Consider the following 19,000-nt stretch of genomic DNA (forward strand, 5'->3'; position numbering starts at 1 on the left):
TATTCATAACCTTTCTGGTTTATGCACTGTATGCTCAGCATGCAGGCAACCATGTGTCACAGGGCCTAAGGGCTGGAACAGCATCTCCTGTTGTGCTACCCAGCACCTGGTAGTAATCGTGGAGTTACAGCAGTGCCTACTGTGTCCCGAAATTATAGCACTTCTCTAGCAAATAAGCAGCATTTAATGGACTCTACCTATCTCTGCTGTTAACATTTCTTAATTCTTTGTGGTTCCTGTCCTAACTCTGCATCATTGTACTCGCAGCGAAGCAGCAGCAACGTTCCTGCAGACTTTAAAGGGAGCATTGTGAAATAGGTGAGGCAGAGCGCTAATTAGTTTGAGTGCCTTGACATTTAAAGTGAATGAGAAAACTGGGTAGCTGAAAATACTGCATATGGCTCCGAGTATGTTTTTTCTTCTTCTTTTTAGATAGTCAAAACATGGATCTGAATCCAATTTTTTTGATAATGTCCTTGCTTTTATAAAGGCTGAGTCGGTTTGTTGAAGGTTTTATAGCCTTCTGGTGTATCTTTAATTAGCCAAATGCTACAGGAGTATGGAAGTATTGTGAAGAGTAAAGCACGTGAGTGTAACCTGTGCATGCATAAAGCTTAGCGCTGAGCAGTGCTGAAAGTGAAGTAATGAGGACGTTCAGTTTTGATTAAGAGAAGTAGAATACATGCTGTGCACAGAAGTTGCAAAGGGTGGGGGAGAACTAAAGGAATGAGTAGTAGAAAACAAGCCAGCATCCATGCATCAGAGCTAGGAAAGGCTTTTCTCTGTGTATTTAGGTATAAGGTGAGGGCAGCACTGCTTGAGAGCTTTTCTGAAAGGCAGACCCTGTGTGACACCGACCTAAGATGAGCGTGTAGTTGCATTATATCCTAGGTGAAGTGTCTGTTGTGGGACATGAGCAAATGAAGGAATGGCACATGTATGGGATTATCTGAAGTTCATTTTTACATGCAACTGTGACTCAAAGGAAAAGGTTTCCTATCTTTTTCTGGAGGAAGACCGAAAATAAACTGGCGTGGTCTTTATGACCAGGATAGGTAGATAGTGATACTGTTCCAAGTGTTTCTCATAAGCAAACAGATGCCTGTGGTAGGAAACATTTCAGGATGCTCCTTTATCTGGACCTGTGTGTTTGTATGTTGGCTACTGGAAATTAAGCCATTAGACATGAAGAGTTGGGCTGAGTCAGTTTTGTCCAATTCTTTGCTGTGCCGCCTGAAACCAATCTGTCATTGTGGAGCACAGGATTTCTTGCCTGTGTGCTTTGGTTTATTTCTGCTCATGAAATCCTTTTTGTATCTGAAAGATATAAAACGTTGTGTCATGTGAACTTCTCAACCTCTGTGCTTTCATTTTCAGTTGGCTCATGAACATGACATACTGGTTCTACACAGTTTGTGAATTCAGAGTCCTTTCCTTATTCCTCTCTGTCCATGTGCTTTCTCTCACCCCTTTTAAAGTCTTATTAAAATTGGTATGAGAATCAGGGAGACAGATAAGCATAAAATAAATCCCTCTTGTCCTTTTTCCCCTTTTCCAGCAAAGTTTGGAATGTTATGGAAGTAGATCTAAGGTTAAAGAAAGTTGCTGTTTGATGACTTTCCAGGGCAACTTAAATTTGAGTATTGCCAGTATGCCTGGGATTTTTGTGATCTTTGCAAGCTCTGCTTTATAGGGTTTGCATCGGGAGAATCAGAGGCTGGGTTTCGTGATGAGCTTTTCAGATCACAGGCTATAAGGGGAAGGTGGGTCATAATGCTTTCTGCATCCGAAGCAGTTAAGATCTGAGATAGTTAAAGCCCAAAATTATCTCCAAAGCTGCTAGGAGTTTCGTGATGGTATTTCTCGTGCCATTCATTTAAATCAAAAGCATTTCAGGAGGTGAAGAATATTGGTGTGAAGGTAAAAAGAACCTTGTCAAAGTAAAGGCTTCTCAAAAGGCATTCACAGTCTGTATGTATGAATGCAATAAAAAATATGGAGAGGTTCAGTGATACTGTAAAATTGACTTTCTCATCACTGAATGCTGTGCTCCTTCAAATTCAGGATTTAATCAGTTAAGACTCTTGCAAACTTCAGAGTATATCAGGAAAAAATGCAAGGCATGGTCAGAGGTGCTATCCTGAGGCTGTATGCAAGCTTTGGCTTGAGAGTAGGGGGCAATATTGGCATATTTATGGACATTTTGATCTATTGACCCTTTTGCAGAAGGTGATGAGGTGGGTGCTAAGGGGGGATGCACTCAGATGTGTGTATTCTATGGGCCACTGGGGAGCTGCCATCCCAGAGAATGAAATAATATCCTTATAGGCAAGAATTGTTACTTGTGCACCATGTCAAAATAGTGAAATGGTAAATCAGTGTATTTATAATCAGGGAAATAGTAAATCAGTGTATTGTAGTCTACAGGTAGTCCCATATAGTTGCATTGTAGGGCCACATTAATTACTGAGCTGATTGTGGCCTACCGGGGCTATTGACTTTGGTATCAAGGCTCAGGTTGGATGCTTCTTGGTGCGGCTGTGCAAATCCTTCTTTGTTTTAACCATCCTGATAGAACAATGACTGTGTCTGTTGCAGAAACAATAAGAAAATAGTACAAGACTCCTGGGAGGTCCAACATCACGGCTTTAGTGTAGCACATCTGTTTTTCCAAAGCTCTGTGAAAATGTTTCCATGCCCTTTAGGATTTTCTTTGTCCTGGAACAATATTTGCAAGTGCATGTTTAAAATACAACTTGGGATTAATAGTAATTGGACAAGGGGGTTAGATTTAGCTGGCTATTTTCATTCCTGGTGCAATAAAAAACCAAAAAGCTTTTGAAGTGAAGATACAAAATTGACCATGTGTGCGTTCCAGTTTTGGTTTGCTCCTTTCCAAGTTCATATATCTAAGAAATGGATCTTCTGCATGAGCAGCTTAGCATTTGCCTCCTAAGACAATGAACAATAACTAAATTCATATCTGGTCTTTGTCAGACATTATTACAAATTATGAGAGCCAGATAGAAGTTTATTACCTTAGTGGTGTTCTTGTAGCACAAATTAGGTTCTTGGAACATCCAGCTAGCTCAATATCATAGATCCATCCATCACAATTAGACTGCTGTGCTGGCAGAGTTAAGTCCCTGTCCCTTAACTGACTGCTGGTGTATGCCAGAGGTCTCGAGTGAGGACAAGTCCAGGTGAGTTGAGAGCGCCACTGTACGTGCCCATCACATGAGGCACAAACAAGGATACTCATGTTTCCTCTCTTAGCAGTTTGCTGCTCTTGCTCCCTGGGTAAAACACAGGCAGTAGCAGGATAATTTTTCATCGAGCAAAGGAAATGGTAGGGATTAATTCAGATTTTAGCTGAGGCTGAAGTTCCCTTTTAAGCCATCTTCCTGAGTCCAACCAAACAGGTGTCTACCTGGGTTACTTCTGCAAAGTGCTTGCCCTGGTGTAGGATGAATTGGAGCGTACAGACTGAGCTTAGTCGAGCTCACTTGAAGATGCTTAATCTTACACATGTGATTGTCCTTCCTGACTCAGCTGCCCATTGCCATGTAAGCTTGGGAAGTCACATAATCTGGTTTTTGCTCCAGTCTCCTTGGTTGCAGGAAGAGAATGGCTCTTTAGAGTGTATTATTAGTATTGTTATTAAGAGGAAATTAAATTTACACATCTTTTGGGCGCTTGGCTGTGTCACAGCCAGACTGCTGACCCCCTGGAGGGACAGAGTCTGTGATAACTGGGGCTAAATCTGTTTTGATTCTTTTCTTTATCAGCACCATATTTTATGTGCCCCTCTGTGATACACAGGCCAAGCTTTGATCTGCATGTAATCTGAAAGAGTGCTTTTTGTGCCAAGTGTTTTTATTGCAAAGCTTGTGTGCTGAAATGCCTTTTGGAAGTTGGCGCTTGGAAAAGTCTTTCTTTAGGTTATTGTTTGCAAAATCAGTGTGCATCGAGGAAGCATGGGGATTAGATGGATTTATTTGCTTCTCATTGTGAAGACATGCTTAAAGGCTGCCATCTGAGAAGTCCCTTCAGGCTTGGAGGACACTCCAGAGGTTACACATTCCTTTTCTGCTCCTAATCTTGGGGGCTTTTTGCAGATGGGAAGTCCATAACCTGCTGCTTAGGCCAAACTCCATGAGTGGCTTTGGGTCAAAAGGGTTGAGGGCTGGACCATTCATTTTGGCTGTGTAGGATGATGCACCTCTTCAGTCTCCTTCAGTGGAAGGGTTCATTTCTCCCTGCATGGTAGCATGTTCATTTTATACTCTTTTATGATCAAAGCTGCTCATCTTGTCCAGTGCCTCAAAAATGGCCAGTGCCTCTTGGAAATGCCTCAAAATACTGCAGTCTTCAGAACAGCAAGAGGTTTCTAGCGGCTTTTGTTTTTCAGGTATTCATATATGACATTAGTTTTTGAAAGCTAAGTACAATAATACTTTGTTCCAAGACTTCTTGCTGGTAGGAATTCAGTATTTTGATAATTTGCTAAGCTTAAACTGTACTGCTGCCTTCCTTTTCTAGATCAAACTCGATGTAATTTTCCATGTGTTATACTAAATGTTTATATGACAGATTTTATGGTCTATCAAGTGTTTCCCCACACCAACCACTACCATGTTTAAGCCAAATTACTGTGGTCTGTCATATATTGTTTGTTCTGCTTCTCTTCTCATAGACATGCAACTAGACTACTCATCATGGTAGGAAAGGACTGTCAGATTAGAAATACATTGTTTCCTATTTACCTTTTGTTTAGACATACAGTTTCTAACGCTGTTTCTCTCGAGTGCTATTCTACCTCCTTTCCTCAAACGTCCCATTTTATGTCCTATGGCCTGAGTGAAATATTTCCCTCTTGCCTCTCTGACCAATTGGAGCAAAATCCCAACAGATTTCTGTATTAATCTTTGGAAAATGGGCCAAAATAATAGGAGAGAGAAAGGATCCTGAAGAGCATCTGCTAAGCGGAGGCAGAGGATGCTGCAGCAGTAACACCAAGCGTATAACTGATTGAGAAACCAGCAGCAGTGATAAAATCCCTAGGTGTGTTTCCAAGCCTTATCAGGTTGGATTTAGCTGCCTCTGACAGCAACCTGCAACTTCTGTGTCTTCATTTACACTTTAGCAACACCCACAACACCAGTGAAATGTTTTCATCCTGCATGAAGTGCTCAGGAGGCAGGGAAAGGCTGTGGGTGAATGCACTGCCAGCGCTGGGGGAGCAATTGGCTTTTTGGGTGGCTGAGCTCTGTCACCACCCCTGCTCTCAGTTGCTCTGTGCTGTGACCAGGAGTAATTTGCAGGGAGTTTGGAGCTTGTTGGTAACTGTAGCTCTGGAATGCACCAAGCTGTGTCCTCTTTGCTATTTCACATTAAACTGGAAAGGTTTGCAGTGGTAGGGGAAGGCTTGTTGCTTTTTCCCCGTCATCTGCTCATCCCACGCATCTCAGGAGGCTGATGCCTTGCCACCCAAATGCTAAGTTCTAGAAAACAACATGGGATGTTTGTGGTGCAGATACGATTTACTGAGTCATTTTCCATTTCACTCACATTTGAAATGGTTGAGTTTTTCCCCAGGTTGCCTGTACACGGTCCCATTGAAACGCACTTATCTCTAGGGGGAAAGGCAGTTGAACGGTTTACAACTGCTTTTAACAGGTATCCATGCACCATTAACGGGTACCAGGAAAAAATCCATGCCAGCCAAGTGGGTTTTTGGGTGGGGGTTTTTTAGTGTCTCCATACAGGGGACTGCTCCCATCCTTGCCTTAAAGTCATAAAACTTGACAGGTCTGGGATTTGAATCTGCAGATGGAGAGAACTGAGGTGTTTCACGTCTGCCCCTCAAGTGTCTGTTTGGGTTTGGGGGTTTATGATGGAGATGAGCAGCTCCAGACCACCTCTACAAAGTGCATTTAGCGAAACAGAGGAGAAGCATTGCAGCACAAACATAAGCAATTAGAAAAATGCTTGTGACCAGTTGTTGTCCCCATGATCCCTGCAAATCTCAGCTAAAACAAACAGGAATTGTAAGGAAATGGCCATGAAGAACAGTTCACAAAGTGCTGTAGCATGAACACCTTGAAGCACCATTGAGGTATGCAGCAGCCTCCTAGGTGTAGTAAGGGAGCTGGCTGCGCATCTGCACCACTCCAGCAGTTCTTGCAGCAAGGAGGTAAATTAATCTCAGAACCACTCGTGTGTTTTACAATTCATTGTTTTCACTTAATGCATCCTAGTAAATACTGCTCTGTATATTTCTGGCTTGCTAAGCTTGTTCTCTTTTCCTGCCCCTCTACTCTGCTCTTGTGAGACCTCACCTGGAGCATTGTGTGCAGTTCTGGTGTCCTCAACATAAAAAGGACATGGAACTGGTGGAACAAGTCCAGAGGAGGCCACGAGGATGATCAGGGGACTGGAGCACCTCCCGTATGAAGACAGGCTGAGAAAGTTGGGGCTGTTCAGCCTGGAGAAGAGAAGGCTGTGTGGAGACCTCATAGCAGCCTTCCAGTATCTGAAGGGGGCCTATATGGATGCTGGGGAGGGACTCTTCATTAGGGACTGTAGTGATAGGACAAGGGATAACGGGTTAAAACTTAAACAGGGGAAGTTTAGATTGGATATAAGGAGGAAATTCTTTCCTGTTAGGGTGGTGAGGCGCTGGAATGGGTTGCCCAGGGAGGTTGTGAATGCTCCATCCCTGACAATGTTCAAGACCAGGTTGGACGAGGCCTTGGGTGAGATGGTTTAGTGTGAGGTGTCCCTGCCCATGGCAGGGTATTGGAACTGGATGATCTTAAGGTCCTTTCCAACCCTAACTATTCTATGATTCTATGATTAAGGCATTGCTGTAATTTTCCACGTTGGATTCACTTTCTGTGCTTTGTTCAGTGGTCTTTCTAAACATAAAGGGCCTCATTACCTAACCTGCTGCTGAGCAATCACAACATCAGTTGGAGTGCATTGGACTTGCAGGTAGAGAACAGCATGACTGAAGCTATAACCCATAAAGTTATTTTATTATGAATCCATTAAGGATTTTGCAGTTTGCTGAGTAACTTCGTTGTTTGGGGAGCTTTATGTGACACACAAAATGTATTATTGCTTATTCAGATGTGATAAAAGTGGGCAGAAAGGAGCAGGAATGCCGAGGATGCTTGGACATCACGTATGTCTCCCATATCCCAGTATCAATAGCATGGAAATAGTAACAGCAGAGCTGTCAGCTGATACCACCTGTCTGAAAACAAGCTGACCATTTAGTTATGCAAGGTGAAAGGCTGTGCAACTTGAATCCCTGTGGAACTTAGAATAGAGTCATAGAATAGTTAGGGTTGGAAAGGACCTTAAGATCATCGAGTTCCAACCCCCCTGCCATGGGCAGGGACACCTCACACTAAACCATCTCACCCAGGGCTTCGTCCAACCTGGCCTTGAACACTGCCAGGGATGGAGCATTCACAACCTCCCTGGGCAACACATTCCAGTGCCTCACCACCCCACAGGAAAGAACTTCCTCCTTATATCCAATCTAAACTTCCCCTGTTTAAGTTTGAACCCGTTACCCCTTGTCCTGTCATTACAGTCCCTAATGAAGAGTCCCTCTCCAGCATCCCTATAGGCCCCCTTCAGATACTGGAAGGCTGCTAGGAGGTCTCCACGCAGCCTTCTCTTCTCCAGGTTGAACAGCCCCAACTTCCTCAGCCTGTCTTCATACAGGAGGTGCTCCAGTCCCTGATCATCCTCGTGGCCTCCTCTGGACTTGTTCCAACAGTTCTATGTCCTTTTTATGTTGAGGACACCAGAACTGCACACAATGCTCCAGGTGAGGTCTCACAAGAGCAGAGTAGAGGGGCAGGATCACCTCCTTCGCCCTGCTGGTCACGCTCCTTTTGATGCAGCCCAGGGTACGGTTGGTTTCTGGGCTTCAAGCGCACACTGAAGCCGCCTCATGTTCATTTTCAGTTTGTGCTTATGGATATAACATTGAATGGTACACACTTCCTGCGTTCGGGGGGCAGCTTTTACAAGAGGCTTTGCAGCTTGCAGGATATTTTTTGTTGTGGCTCTTAACACTGTGCCCCAGGCTCCACTAAATAGACAACCTCATTAAAAGGGAAATGGCGATAGTGTAGCAGTGACTTTCTCATGCCATCTAACTCACACATGTGAAATGGTTGCGAGACCCTCCGAGTACCTAATTGCTTGACTTAATTGATTTAGTGGCACTGGAGGCTACAGCATGGAAATAAAGGGGCAAGATGAGGATAAGGGGTGATATGCTAGGTAATTTATGATAGGTGCCAAGCAGCCCAAGGGAAATTGGAAATGCCACGGATCTCAGTCAGCTAAATCGATTCAGTGCGATGTACAGGGAGCAACGTGGGGGAAAGGAGAAGCAGGGGATAGAACGGAGAAAATAATGGCTAATGGGAGAGATTGGAGTAACTTAAGGGGAAGGGGGAAGACGTCTTGGTGGAGGTGGGTGTTTTGGACTTCTTTAACACCAGAAAAAAAGCTTTATAGTGTGTGAATAAAACAGAATAATTACATCATGTTTATGTCAGAGATGGTCTTAGTTACCCTTTTCTGAGACCTTATCTTTCATCTAAAATCCTTGATTAAACAGGGGAAGTTTAGATTGGATCTAAGGAAGAAGTTCTTTACTGTAAGGGTGGTGAGGCACTGGAATGGGTTGCCCAAGGAAGCTGTGAATGCTCCATCCCTGGCAGTGTTCAAGGCCAGGTTGGACAGAGCCTTGGGTGGCATGGTTTAGTGTGAGGTGTCCCTGCCCATGGCAGGGGGTTGGAACTGGATGATCTTAAGGTCCTTTCCAACCCTAACTGTTCTATGATTCTATGCCTGCGACAGCGAATAAAGTCACAGGAGACTTAAAATAATTTTGAGGCTGTGTACAGTGTATTTTTTAAGCAACTGAAGCTTAAATGTTAAATTACTTCCCAATCCGTGCAATATTTAATTGACTGTATTGAACCATCGTAGAAATTAAGTCTTCTCTATAATTATGAATTGGTGACTGGCTTGTAGCAGCGCTGAGCAAAGATACAGTAAAAACATCAACTGGTGTGTGATGCAGTCCATCAGCATGGGCATCCAGGGGTGTCGTAAACATCCCTGAGTTATGAAGTAATTCCTTTATGTGCTTCTGGCTCACTGGGGACAGGATTAGGTCATGCTAAAACCTTGAACATACTAAGAAAAGAATAAATAACTGAAAGAGGCTGGGGAGAAAGCGAGGCAGGTCAGCTTGTGAGTAGTAACTGTGTAACTGAGCAGCAGTTCTGCTCCCCACAGAATGATATCGTGGAATCACAGAATGGTTTGGGTTGGAAGGGACCTTAAAGCTCATCCAGTTCCAGCCCCCTGCCACAGGCAGGGACACCTTCCACTAGAGCAGCTTGCTCCAAGCCCCTGTGTCCAACCTGGCCTTGAGCACTGCCAGGGATGGGGCAGCCACAGCTTCTCTGGGCACCCTGTGCCAGCGCCTCAGCACCCTCACAGGGAAGAGCTTCTGCCTAAGAGCTCATCTCAGTATCCCCTCTCTCAGGTTAAAGCCATTCCCCTTGTCCAGTCCCTACAGGACCTTGTAAAAAGTCCTTCTCCAGCATTCTTGTAAGCAGTTTTGTGTGGCTTTTGTTTCATCTCCTTTCAGGACTGCTCATACCAAGTATCAGGGGGGTGGCTACATGTGAGCAGTTACAAACTGAGGGATAAAAATGACATTTCTATTGGTTGGCCTCATTTTACAGGACAGATTAATGTATGTAATGAGCCATAAATCTAATCAAAACATGCAAAGAGCATGTGTTTATAGATGGCCTCAGTTGTTAAGTCTGGGCTGGGTGGCTGCATGACATGGTGTTTCTCCTTGTGCCGTCCTCCACCCTGGTGCACATCTCACTGCTGTGAAGGGCTGGGCAGGGTACTGGGCAGGCTGCATCCTCAAAAGAAAGATTTACAGGAAGGATGCAGTTTTGATCTTGCACTGTACAGTGGTAAACCTGTCTATTGACTGCAACAGGAGTCTTATTTCTGCTTTGCAAAGAATTAGGCCCTTGTGGAATAATAATTATTGGCATATGTAAAAACAGACATTAGGTGACTTGAGGGCTATGAAAACGCAGGTTTAAAGGAGTGTTTATATCTGCGTTGGAGTAGAGATGTGTATATGCTACATTGCATTTCATGTGTATGTTCCAAGCCAGTAAGCTCTTGCTAAGCACTCCATACAGTAAAAGATGTGAAAGGATAATGTTGCAGTCACCTTTACTTAATTTGTACTTCCATTGATACAGTATGTAACATAGCACAACCATTAAAAATGTAATGATTTTCGAATGGTTAATGAGGGTTCCCAAATAAATTGGAGTGTCCCCATCTGCTGTCTTACATTGCGGGTGATACTTTTCCATGGTAGAGCGATCTTCAGATCTAATTCCATGAGGAAGGAATCTGATCACAGTTTAATTTCAGTGCAAACCGCTGCCTAGCAATCAATAAGGCGACGTCAAAGCACTTTGATTTAATAGGAGCCAGAGATAACGTCCCTTGTCATATGCAGAATAGAGAGTTGGGAACATTTCATTTCATTGTAACAGATAGCATGCAACTTGGTTTTCAGAAAAACCTAATAAATCAATATCCCTGTGTTATCTAAGTAAGATCCCATCATTAATTATAAACGCCTAACGCGTTAGTAGAGCCTGAAGTGCACCTTCAGCTCTAGCCACGTTCAGCTTAAAGTCTATGGCAACAGTTCCATTTTCCTTCAAGCAAGCAATCTTGATCTTGGGACGTTAGGAGCCGTTTAGTGCAAAATGAGAATGAAATATGCCCAGTCTTTTGTTTTACACGTAGTCATTTGTCTCTTGCATGCTGCCTCTCCTGTTAGATTTTGGTCCATGCTCTACAGAAGCCTCATCACTTGTCACTTGCCCTGCATGCGTTCAGCCTTTTTGCTTCTACACACACGCATCCTCTGTGGGTTTGCATATTAAAATGTTTTCTTTTAAGCCCTAAAAATACCAGGTTGTTTAGAGATTGCCTCGATCCCATGCTGATTTTCAAAATGTGCTTTTCTCAAACCCAGCAGGAAGCTGGACCTCAAAAGACTCCTTTGTGAGGCTTCGCCTCCTCTCAGAAATAGCATTATCCCTAGATGATATGCGAGCAAGTCAATATATCAGAAGGTAGAAATGGAAGCTAATAGATTGGTTTAGATAAACTTCTCAAGGACATTATTCTAAGTGGAAATACTTAAGTATTACTTTGGTAATAAAATACTGTTTAAGCCAAAGTGATAAAGATTCTGGCACTCCAAGGCATGCTTGTAGGAGCCTCAGATTCATGTCCTGGCTCTAGAGAGAGCTTTACTCATCTATTTTAAACAAAATTGAGTCTTTTTATTGTGACAATTAACCAAAGTGGGATTTTTAAATAAAATGTGAACTTTTGCATTCAGCATTGATTTCAGTCAATTTCCCCTCGTTTTCTGGGAAAAGTACATTTTTTGGAGTTCTGTTATTGCTTTAAATGAAGTATCACTCGCTGGGTGATGCTGAGGGTTACAGAGATAAAGCAAGTCTGGTGCCAATCCTTAGGCAAGTTGTATAGCTCTAGCTCTGCAGCCCCTAAAGCTCAGCCTGTCCTGAGTCACCCTATATGAAGCTACAGGTAGCTGCTGCTGCTTCTTATATATACCTACAGATACTGATTCTCTACCATAGGATGCTATGTAGGTAGCAACTAAGTAACATGATATTTTCTGTTGAATTATAGCTCACCAAAAGATACCAAAAAATCCTCTGCTGAGGCTTTAGTCAAGTTATTAAAACAAACCAAGTTTGGCTAGGTTTTAAAAAGAGAATAGGTTTAAGGAATTCAGGTATTAATTGATATTGATACCAGGATGTGTTTGCTTGTTTTAATTCCATAGGTGTATTGGGATCCGGGTGAAGCACTGGTGAAAGAGAAATTATACAGCCTTTTAATGGAATATTTTGATGGATGTCTCTTACTGTGTTTTTTTAATAGCTACTACAGCACCACCATGCAGTTCATGAAATTTCATACATCGCAAAGGATATCACAGACCATCGAGCGTTTGGATATGTGTGTGGAAAGGAGGGAAATCATAGATTTGTGGCAATAAAAACAGCCCAGGCAGTAAGTATCAGATCACTGTCCTTTTCTACAGTGTAACCCAAGAGAAAGGCTCTGTTCATAAAAGGTGTTCAAGAGGCCAGTCTTGGGTTGTTTCTGATTGTGCTACGCTTATCACAAGTGACTGCTTAGATGTTAAATGCCAACTTAATGAAACCAGCTTGGGGAAAAGGGAATGTGTTTCTCTGTTTCTGATTTTTGATGATGTGCTATTTATAGTTAGTTATTGTTCTCCTTTCTAACTAAACTTGACTGGATACAGCTGAGCTTGGTTATATTCCTATACTCATTTAAACAGAAAGTGATAGACTCCTAAGAGCTACTTTGCATACAGTCTACATTCTTTCCATTGCATGAGAAATCACTAATAAATACTCCATTATATTCATATCTATGCCTTTTGTATTCATAATGCTTTTAATATTTAATTATAAATACATCAATTTCATATATTATCATTAATAATATTAATGATATTGAAATATTATCATTAATTGTTAAATAGAAATTGACCTGAGCCTGGTTGCTAAAGGGAGAAATTACTTCTGTATGAAGTTCTCTCCGATTGTGGAGATGCTATAAGTGCTCTAGCAGCAGGGTGGGTTAAAAAGTGTGTATTTTCCCATATCGAAACTTCCCTTCCTGTTTTTGCTTCCACAGGCTGAACCTGTAATTCTGGACTTGCGAGACCTGTTTCAGCTCATCTATGAACTGAAACAAAGAGAGGAAATGGAAAAAAAGGCACAAAAGGACAAACAGTGTGAACAAGCGGTATACCAGGTACACGCATAAGCTTAGACTACTGCCAAGAAAAGTATGGTGTGAAATGCCCCCCAAAGTTGCTCCAAAGAGGCACTGAGCATCCTCAGCATTTCTTAACAGCAATGGGTTTGAACGGTGCTAGCTTCAAATGGACAAATAAGAACCTAACAGCCATCGTGAGCTCAGGAGTAGGATTAAACAGTGCTGAAAGCTAACACTTGGGGTAAGATGAGCATGTTTAGCAACTGGAAATGATCTATTCATTTCCTGCGTAGGGTTTCCTCTCACTCAGAAGGAAAACCGTAATGAAAGTAAGTGTGTTGTAAGTCAGGTTTTTACAGTGTCTAATACTTTAGGGATGATTCAATATACTTCTGAATGTGTGTGTTTGAATCAAATCAAATAAGGTGTGGATTGTTAAACTTGGATGAAACTGGAATAAAATTACTTTGTACAAGAATGTGACTTTATCTGTATGCTGGAGAAAGAAAACTATATACTTACTTGCCCATTTTGCTTAAATCTTTGCTGTCCTTTAGTTTCTGAATACAGTTCTTTTATCTCTGTTGTTTATGTTCTTTGCTTTTACTGCCTGTCCTCTTACTTTGCTGTAGACAATATTGGAAGAAGATGTAGAAGATCCTGTATACCAGGTAATTTCTGAAGCTGTACAGCCTTGGAGTTTCAGAAGTGATTAGATATATGTTATCTTCAAACACAGCCAAAACCTTTAACAAGATGTTCTGAAGCTTACTGAGATAGGTCTTCTGAGAAACTTGTGAGATTTTGACAGAAAGTAGTATATTTAGAGATAAGCTGTAAGTAATGGCACAATGTATCTGTGTCGGATAGAATATTCCGAAAATGTGGCTTGCAAGTCCTGATTTTAGGTTCCCAAATGAGATTTGTCATCATTATTGAATACAAACCCGAACTGAAAAGGGAGTTACGTTGAGAATAAGGAAGGTGACATCTTGTTCTGAGAGTAATAAATTGACATTTTGTCTTCTGTGGGGCCGGAACTTAATTCAGAAGGGGAATATTCGGGTAAAAACAACAGTGGAATTGATGTTATAACATGCTCCCTTGTTGGCACTTGGGCTAGGATTTAATAATAGATCTGAACTTTAAGCCTTGTTTCATCCAAGCAAAATGTCTGGGAGCGAAGATGATTATCAGATATGTGTCAATATATTCATGTCCAATACCCTACTGAGTGTGAAGAAGAAAAAGCTGTAATTTCATTCTCATGTTTTTGTACTGAAACAAAACAGAGGAGAGTTTACAGGTTTTTTTCCTGGAGATTTTGTGTTCTTCCACTTAGGTATGTCAGTGGGAGGCATGCTGAAAGAAACCGATCCAGCCATTAGCGAATATTGAAGAGCGCCTAAGGTGCAGCGAGAAAGATGATAAGGATTAGGATGCCCTAAATGACTATTCAGCTTTTATGTCAGGAGTTTGACTTTGTGCTCTTCACAATAAAGCAAGAACCTGAAAGTGAAAATTGTTGTGACAGCCTTTTGCTATGTGGCCTGTTATATGAGCACCAGCCTGTTTCCCGTTTGGATTTAGCTTTTTTTATTCATAGATAATAAATAGATGTCGAAAAAATTGCCTGTATGTAAAAGAGGCAAAACTCATGTTGACTTGGGAAAATGAATACTGGGCCACAGGCGGTCTCCCTAGGGAGAAAGAATTAGGAAGCTGCTCTAATGATCATTAGGGGAGATTTAGGTCTATTTATTGCCGGTTTATGAAATACGGAACAACCTTACTCTGCTTTCCAACACACCGGTTGTCCTGCTGCCAGCCTGTGCTTTGAACTTGTTTCTTTAATGCCTGCCTATGTTTTGACGTGGAATTCCAAATCGCCTTTTTCCCTTCTGTTTCATCTTTGACTTTTCCTCTCTGGCGGCTGGTGTCATAGTACATTGTGTTTGAGGCTGGACACGAGCCAATCCGTGAGCCTGAAACGGAAGAAAACATTTATCAGGTATAAAATTACTAACTTTGGTGTTTTCATTGCAATGACTGCAAGCATTTAGTGAAGTACATTTCATCTATAGTTCACTTTTATTAGTTTTCATCCATCACAGAAACATCTGGCATTTCATTCTGGTGACATGACATGAATAACCTGCCCAGTCTCAGTGTGATTCTTCTGTTTGTCATTTCAGCTTCTGCAAATTGTATTCGTTTTGTCCACTTCTAAAAGGTCTTAAACTTTTGAGTGCCCCAGATTAAGTGATAAATCATAGAATCATAGAACAGTTAGGGTTGGAAAGGACCTTAAGATCCTCAAGTTCCAACCCCCCTGCCGTGGGCAGGGACACCTCACGCTAAACCATATCACCCAAGGCCTCGTCCAACCTGGTCTTGAACACTGCCAGGGATGGAGCATTCACAACCTCCCTGGGCAACCCATTCCAGTGCCTCACCACCCTAACAGGAAAGAATTTCCTCCTTATATCCAATCTAAACTTCCCCTGTTTACGTTTTAACCCGTTACCCCTTGTCCTGTCACTACAGTCTCTAAATAATGGATTCTCTTTTTTTCCTGATAATTTTGGCAACATTTTACACCTTTACAGATCCTGAAATCTCATGCATTGCTCACCCAAGCAATTCTTAGAACGGCATTTTGATGGTATTGCTTTTCTTTCTGCCTAACCAAGGAAACCACTGACAAAACCTAAGAGCTCTCAGTGGATACCCCCCAGGCCGGGGAAAATATTTTCCGAGTGCAAATGTTATGTTAGAGCCCAAGCTTCCATTCTTCACGCTGACAAAAACTGCGTTAAAAGCAATCTAAAATAATCTTTTGTCGTTCAATTTATCCTCACGGGATCAGTCCGGGGTTTATTAAAATATAATGTAATTCATTTTGTGTCACACACTAGAGGCAAATCTGAAAATAGACAGAAATCTCTGTGCACTGTGAGAAAATAGTGATTCGAGGAAGTCATTTAGTGTGGAGGGGAAGAAGTTCAAGCAGTGATTAAGCATTTCATGTGGCTGTACTAGAGGTGGATCTGCTAATAGGGAAAGCATTTCTAAACTAGGCAGGAGCAAGGATAGAACAAAAACAAAGGGAAAGGCATTTTTTTAAGTAATGATAAAAGGTAGCAAGGTAACAGGGGAAAAAAATGAGAGGTTAGAGTAGCTGTAAGGCAAAATACAAAGAAGCTAAGTGAGAAATGGAAATGCAAGCTAAACATTAGAAAATAACCATTTTATTAGCCCCATCACAGAGTCATTGAGTTGAGATTCATTTACTCTGTGTTGATTTCCTGGCACTCCTGCCACACACACTAGAACATGCATCTTTCTGCATCTCTAAACCACGGCACACAAAGCTCTCAAGGTGAGAGTATGTCTAAGGTTGAAATTTTGCTACCACATAGTGTTGAAACTTTGACTATTAAATAATTCATTAAATAATTACTACTCTAGTTCATAGAAACATAGAATTGTTAGGGTTGGAAAGGACCTTAAGATCATGTTCCAACCCCTCTGCCATGCCTCACACTAAACCATGTCACCCAAAAACCCCATGACAACTACGATCAGGTGAAAAAACCTGATTGCTGGTCATCAAAGTGCAGAGCTTTTAGTGGCATTTTAGAGATGTACCAGTGGAAGCAAGCAAAATGGGATCGTTGCTCCCGGTGTTTGGAGATCCTAGATCAAACTTTGGTGGGTAGGAGTAAGTAGGAACTATGTCCTGAGGAATGGCCTAAAGAACTAAAGACAGTGAGCAGATACTGAGGTCACTATCACCTCATCTCAGGACACTGCTGTTACTGGCTTGTAAGCCACGCAAGAATTGCTCAAGGCTTCACATGATGGTATCTGGATGTGAAGAAGCGTTTTCTCCCACAGAAAATTCCTGTGATTAATATACCACATTCTCAGTATATGCAGGTTTAGCATTGTTCTCTGAATTTACTACAGGCAATACCTGGAATACTGCAAATGCTGAGTTTAAAGAGCAAGGTGTCTTCTTCCATTATCTATTTAGTTGACAGATGCTGTAGTATCACTACTGTAGACTTGCCCAGGACCACAAGCTTCTTAGTTCCCATGGACTTTGTGAGCTTTCGGCTTGCTATAAGTCTGGGTTCCCACCATGCAGATCTTACACCCTGATCACTAGGAAATTGTTTCTCTTACAAGATCTTGATGATCTCAGAACCATCCACACTACTATTAAAGGTTAAATTAGAAAAGGTCCTGTTTTCCTGTTTCCTTTTCTTTTACTTAGTAGCTTTATTTTAGTTTGGTGCAAATTGGTGCCTGCTTCTATTATTTACTACAGAGGCTTCCCCATACTATACTATAGTAAACATGCATCTGCTCAGAAACCACCTGCATCCTCACTTCAACCTCATCAAATCTTTCTTCCAGTGCTGCTCTGGGTTTTCAACCAAGAGCTGGTATGTGAAGAATTCACTTCTCCCTTGGTGGGAAAGAGTCCTACGGAGCAGGAAAGAAAAGATTCCACCTGGATGTGGAAGATAACGTGCCAAAAGTGACAATTTCTATTTCTTTTTAGCATAGCAGAGGTCGCAGGTTTCTTTTTAAGCATTCATTCTCTGTCTGTCACCTTTCTTTGATACATTACCCCAAAGACTGTCTGTGTCTGTCTGTTCTTTTAATATTGTCTGTCTATGTAAATTACTCTAATATGCGTTAGGCAAGGGCTTGATCACTGAGCATGTACAATCCTCTTACCTAGTGTCAGATTTCTTAATAGCATCTCTTTTCCTGCCAGTTGTTTCAGTGAGGTGGGGATGAGATTTTGTTGAGTGGTTTTGCGTTGTGTATGTAGCAGCACTGGTCTCTATGGAGAAGCAAGTTCAGCTCAAGGAGGAGTTGTCAGTCTGAGATGGGGGTTTCTGCATTGTGGTGCTTGTTTGGCTGGTAAAAATGCAAGTACATCAAAGTGGTTCACAGCCTGTCACAGAGACAGCTGTCAGCAGCAGCAGTGCTGCTACCTCTTTGCTGATATTTCTAATCAAAGAAAACAAAAACCAAGAGAAAGCCCTTGCAGACCCCTGGTGTAAGTAGCGATGCAAGAAAGCGTGATGCTACATGGCAGTGAAGACAACAAGAAGACAACAAGTATTGAGCTGGGAGAGAAAAATGTCTGTCAGAAAACTTTCTCTGTCTTGATATTAGAAGTCAGGAGCTCTTCTCTAGTGAAAGTGTAAGCTGGAGTTAAAAAGAGGGGATTGATAGTGCAAGGAAATGCTCATTTCCACAGTAAGCTGTGGATAGAAGCGTGAAAACTGGAATGACTTCATGGAAAAGTTGGAAAGAGGAAGGGGAGAATGACTTGAAGAGAAAACTTAAGAGAGAAAAGAGAAACTGATGGTAGCTTATAAACGGTTCATCTTAGCACGTTTGTCCTCTTTTATGAAGACTAAGCTTTGCAGCGACTTACTAAACAGACCATTCTTGGCTTCTGCTCTGACACTGTCACTTAAAGTTTTCTCTCGTTACAGACTATTATTTCCATGAAATTGAAGTGTTCCACTGTTACCCGTTTCACATATCTAATGGGATAGGTGTTTTCAGTGGAAAGGAGCAGTACTTTGAGAAAAGCAAGTCAAGCAGGCTATTCCCAGGATAGGAATAGAAGAGATCTTTGAAAAGCTCATGGAGTTCCCTTGAGGGTTCTGTGCTTGTGCTTTTGACTTCTGCAGTGTGCACCAAGTTGAAGATGTGTAGTTTGTTTTGAGCACTTTAATGTTTGAAGATGGGCAAGAGAATGTTTGAGCAGTAGAGAGAGCTTTTTATACAGTATGCAAAGTAAGAAATTATGACATCTCAATGAATAAGTTGCATTCCTTCAGCTTCCCCTAGATCTTCCCCCTTCCGACGCTAATACCACAACTCTAAGATAGTTACTGCCTTAGAAAACAAAAAGGTAATCATTTTGTAATACCTGCAGTATTATTTCTTCTATTGACCTGTGAGGTTTCATTGCAGTCTGAAATGTAACCTGCTTATGCTGAATGCCCTTGTTCAG

At 41.9% G+C, this 19,000-nt stretch overlaps 1 protein-coding gene across 11 annotated transcripts in view; it reads left to right on the forward strand.

Moving 5' to 3' along the window:
- The window catches only part of DAB1 (DAB adaptor protein 1), a 483,239-nt gene that overhangs the window by 427,964 nt on the left and 36,275 nt on the right, over positions 1–19,000 (forward strand). For 9 of the 11 annotated variants that reach the window (XM_061451126.1, XM_061451125.1, XM_061451123.1 and 6 more), the window contains 4 exons: positions 12,076–12,207; positions 12,865–12,984; positions 13,581–13,619; positions 14,894–14,959. In XM_061451126.1, coding sequence (XP_061307110.1) covers positions 12,076–12,207; positions 12,865–12,984; positions 13,581–13,619; positions 14,894–14,959 — 357 coding nt within the window. The remainder of the gene's footprint in view (positions 1–12,075; positions 12,208–12,864; positions 12,985–13,580; positions 13,620–14,893; positions 14,960–19,000) is intronic. The other 2 variants (XM_061451134.1, XM_061451133.1) reach the window with 1 other exon arrangement.

The sequence above is a fragment of the Pezoporus flaviventris genome, unplaced genomic scaffold (genome assembly GCF_033815535.1).
Source record: "Pezoporus flaviventris isolate CSIRO_AGI_PZ_B2104156 unplaced genomic scaffold, CSIRO_AGI_Pfla_v1 ptg000013l, whole genome shotgun sequence".
Classification (NCBI taxonomy): Eukaryota; Metazoa; Chordata; class Aves; order Psittaciformes; family Psittacidae; genus Pezoporus; species Pezoporus flaviventris.